Source organism: Entamoeba invadens (genome assembly GCF_000330505.1).
Source record: "Entamoeba invadens IP1 unplaced genomic scaffold scaff_1105074726235, whole genome shotgun sequence".
NCBI lineage: Eukaryota > Evosea > Mastigamoebida > Endamoebidae > Entamoeba > Entamoeba invadens.
In genome coordinates this window covers 1,372-5,708 of record NW_004440273.1, presented here as the reverse complement: position 1 = coordinate 5,708, position 4,337 = coordinate 1,372, and the positions used below count along the sequence as shown (strand labels likewise).

Genomic DNA, 4,337 nt, shown 5'->3' with positions numbered 1-4,337 from the left:
TCTTTAGTGTTATTTGCTTCATCCAAGTTGATGAAGCAAATAACAATTATAATAGTAATATTTGGACTTACTGTAATATGCTATCAGCAGCCTTTCAAAATGCATCTGCACTGTCAGCCTTCTGTCTTTCTTCATCGGGTTGAGTTTGGATTTCAGCAATTCTTGCATTCAACATATTCTTCTCTTCTTTTTGAGCAACAGAAGCTGGTGCACTGACTTGGACTTTAAGTGATGAAACTTGTGCATTGAGTGTTTTGACTTGGTCTTCCACATTCTTTCTTCTATCAGATTGATTGAGAAATGAGGCAGTCTTTTTCATTAGTTTTGTTGTTTAAAGCCATCTTCTTTTGTGCTTCAAGTGCCTAAGTTTGTGATTCATAATTCTTAATCTTAAAAACATCTTCAATTGCTTGCTTTTTTATATCCTTATTAGCAGCATCAAGTTGAGTGTTCTGTTCTTTCAACGCAGCAACCGTTTTCTCCAAATCAACAATTTGGTTGTCTCTCTTGATGACCTCTGTTCGATCAATATTTGAAGTCCCAACTGGTCTATCTTCAAGGTCTTGTACTTGTTGTTCCAAATCGGCTATTTTCTTCTTGTCTTTAGTTGTTCTGTTTCTTAATTCAGTCAACTCGGTGTTGTTTGCTTCTAAAGTCTTACAAAAGTCTCTTTGTAACTTTTTGATCGAACCATTCAAATTGTTGATCTCGTCTTCATGTCCTGAAACCAAGTTATTGAGTAGGTCATATTCGTCTTAAAGCTTCTTCTTTTCAAGACAAAGTTGGTCTTTGTCATTCGCCAAGTTTTTCATGTTCTCTTTAATTTCGTCGTTTTCTGCTTTCAATTTCTTTGCCTCCTTTTCTTTCACAATTTTGTCCTTCTTGACAGTTTCAAGCTCTTCGTTGGCTTCAGCAACTTCTTGTTCTCTTCTTGTGATAACACCAGTAAGTTCGTCGACTTTGGCACCCAATTCCTCAATCTTCTTATTGCTCTCATTAACCGTTCCATTGAGTTTCTTCTTATCGGCAGCATCAGTGTCGGCATTCTTCTTAAGATAGTCAAAGTTCTGTTGGAGTTGGTCAAGTTCGGCTTTAGTTCTTCCCAAGTGTTCTTAGTAATTCTCAACTTCTCGTTTGCGGCTTTAACCCCTTCGTTAAGAGCAGCTTTTTCTCTTTCAGCGTCTTTCAATTTGGCATCGACAACAGATTTGGCTTTAGTCAAATTGTCATTGTCAGCCTTCAATTGAGCCAATTGCTTCTCTTAAGCATCTTTCTTTCTGTTCATATTCTCGGTATCAGCTTCAAGCTTGTATTTCTTATCAGCAGTTTAGGCAAGTTGTTCGTTCAATTTATGAATTTCAACGTCTTTTTGATTTAAATTCGATTTTCAGTCTTCTCCATAACATCTTTACAAATTTGGATTCGAGCTTCGTTGTCGGACTTCTATGCTTTCAACATATCAGAGTCATTCAGACTATCTTCAATTCTCTTAACCAACTCAGCAAGTTTTCTATTCTTATCTACTAATTCGTCTTTCTCTGATTCAATGATAAAATCTTTTTATCATTTGCATTCTTTGCTGAGGTCAAAGCAGCAGTCTTGGTCTTTTCAGCTTGCAATTGTTGGTTATATCCATCTCTCTCGTCTGAGACCTTCTTGTTCTGAGCAATTTGTTTGTAGAGTTTCTTCTCAGTATCGTCAAGAGCAAATTGAGTCTTTTTCAAATCATTTTTAATATTGGCAAGATCATCAAACAGCTCCGGAGTCTTCTTTCTGTGCGTTGACATCAGAAATGGTGTTTTGCAAGATCTTGACTTGTTTCTCCAAATCAGCAATGTCGTCTTCCTTCTCATGTGATTGCGTCTCAAGATATTTTGAATTGTCTTCTTTAGCTTCAAGTTTCTTCTTTAAGTCGGAAATTTCGCCTTCCTTATCTTCAATGTATTTGTTTTACTCGGTGATGACACTATCCTTCCTAGCAATAGTCGCTTTGTGCTCAGTAATTTCGTTTTGAAGTCTTTGATTATCAGCTTCAAGTTAGTTGTATTCAGTGGTTAACTTGCTCAAGTCTTCCTTTCCTCTCTTAATATCACCTTGGAGTTCCTCAATGTGTTTTGGGTCTTCTTGTGACTTTATATCCGCCTCTTCAATTAAAACCTTTTTTGATTCAATATCTTCATTAAACTTTCAAAATAAAGCTTCCAAGTCGACGTTCTTGATTTTAATTTCAGAAAGTGCCTTTTCAACGGCTTCTCTCTCTGCAATTTCTTCAGCAAGCTTCTTCTTCAAAATTTCAATTTCTTTGTCCTTGGCTGCGGTTCTTCGTTGACTCTTCTTCTCTTGAGTGTTGGTTTGACCTTTTGGAACAATCTGAACCAAACCCAATTTCTGAATTGGTACCAAGTGTGAATGGTGTCTTGAATGACAATAATGGCAATATGTTCATCGAATTTTTGTTCAATAAGCTTTCTTTGTGCGATGGCTTTTGCACACATATGAAGACCACCAACAATTTAAGTGATTCTATTTTCTCTAATCTCTTCAATTTCAGCAAGAACACCAACCTTGAAGAAAATCTTGGTCTTACCAAATCTGAATTCTTCAGTGTAACTTTTGCCACTCTTGCCATACTTCTCACAAAATAGTTTCATGAATTCTTTGACAACTGGCATGGAGTCTGAAGTCACCCCATTTGCTGTCATCAAAAACACAGAGACTGGCAAGAAGTGTCCACTTGAAGAATATTCATTGACTCCATCAGTTGCTATCATCGACCCAATGTTTTGTGTCTCATTACCAAAGAAAGCTCGAACAGACTGTGGTATCAATGTTTTGGTTCATGTGGTTGATGCTTATGTCCCAGTTATAACAAATGAGTACACAGACGGTCTTGTAAAAAAAACAGGCAAATTAGTCTTCGACGACTATTTCGAGTCATTCAACGGGGTTTTGTTGCAAGAGAGAAGATGCACAATGCAGCTACCATTGATGGTAAGCCGTTTCTTCCACATTCCTTGGGGTTGTTCACTAAATAGCTCACAAAACAGGAGCCGCTTTCAATCTTCCATATGGTCGATGTGTTGCAGTGTTGTTGAAGTCTGAGACGACGGCTGAGGGAGTTGAAGTTCTTGCAAAGGCAAAAACTTCAACACATATTGTTTTTTGAAAAATAAAGTTTTTGAGATAATTGAAATCCAAAAAATACACTTTCACAACTCTTTATTTATGGTACATTATGATAAATAAACTATTCGTTATAGTTTTATTTTGAAATAATTTCCACTATCTCTGTGTTAAAAAAACAGTAAAAAAACGGGAAAAATAGGAATATTTTACTTGGAAACAAATTTGTTATTCTAAATTTTATTAATGATTATAATAAATGCCCGATCTTAATAGCGTCAGCAGTGCTTTTTACTTATTTTATTTAAAATAGTTAATATTATATATTGTCAATTGTCATATTCTTAATATGTAAAAAAGTCTATTGATCTTTTTTTAGTTTGTTGCTTTAAAAATTTGTGTTACCAAACTATCAAATTATAATTAATTATATCAACAATTGTGCTATTTGTTTTTAGATGAAAATATCAACTTTAATATGATTTTAATATTTTACTATAGTTTGTAGTTTGAGAAAACCCATAATAAATAAAAATACCAAACTACTTTTCAATTAATATACTTCGGAAAGATACAACGGGACACAAAGAGTAGATATGCCGCAACTGTCGAAACTTGTTGAACCCGGCGAGTTGCGGCGTCGTAAATCCATCTCCAGAAGATACTAGACACAAAGAGGAGATGCCTGAAAAAAGAAACATCAAAGATGTCCTAATCGAGTGTTCGTTCCAGTGTTAGGTTTGAAGGGTAAAACCCGTTTTCTTCCTGTCTGTCCGGCCCTTCAAAAAGGACATATTTTGTTAAAACTTGTGTACATTAATTCAAGTTGTAGTGACGTGGCAAATTGCAAATATGACACTTTGGAGTCAAAGTGTTGTAAATATTATACAAAAACAAAATATGACAAAAAAGTCAGTTAAGTTGGAAAACAAAGATACTCTTGGGTGTGAATTTGTTTTTATCAGTCAACTCGGTTTGTTTGGCGGTGTAAGTGGATGGATTGCTGCAATAACTACCATCAATGCCTTTTTTGTACACAAGTATATCACAACCACCACCGAATGCAAAAAGTGCTGAACTGTTTTGAGAATAAAGACAAAATTCATTACTGGTGTAATTTCCAGTCTTCCCAAACTTTTTTGGATTCAAAGTGCCACTTCTCACAAGTGAAAAAATGTAAGAACTGCCACTGCTGAGCTGTTTGTTAACAGCAT

The 4,337-nt window shown here is 35.4% G+C and overlaps 2 protein-coding genes across 2 annotated transcripts; one reads left to right on the top strand and one right to left on the bottom strand.

Annotated features, from left to right (window-relative positions):
• Positions 1-1,523: 1,523 nt before the first annotated feature.
• On the bottom strand, positions 1,524-1,853 carry EIN_147030 (hypothetical protein; the record flags this gene model as incomplete). Its single annotated transcript, XM_004255798.1, has 1 exon — positions 1,524-1,853. The coding sequence occupies one exon, from the start codon at positions 1,851-1,853 to the stop codon at positions 1,524-1,526; it is 330 nt and encodes a 109-aa protein (XP_004255846.1).
• Positions 1,854-2,649: 796 nt separating this feature from the next.
• On the top strand, positions 2,650-3,166 carry EIN_147020 (hypothetical protein; the record flags this gene model as incomplete). The annotated part of the gene is made up of 2 exons (XM_004255797.1): positions 2,650-2,998; positions 3,048-3,166. 2 exons carry the CDS (start codon positions 2,650-2,652, stop codon positions 3,164-3,166), a joined length of 468 nt encoding a protein of 155 aa, XP_004255845.1.
• Between the last annotated feature and the right edge of the window lie 1,171 nt (positions 3,167-4,337).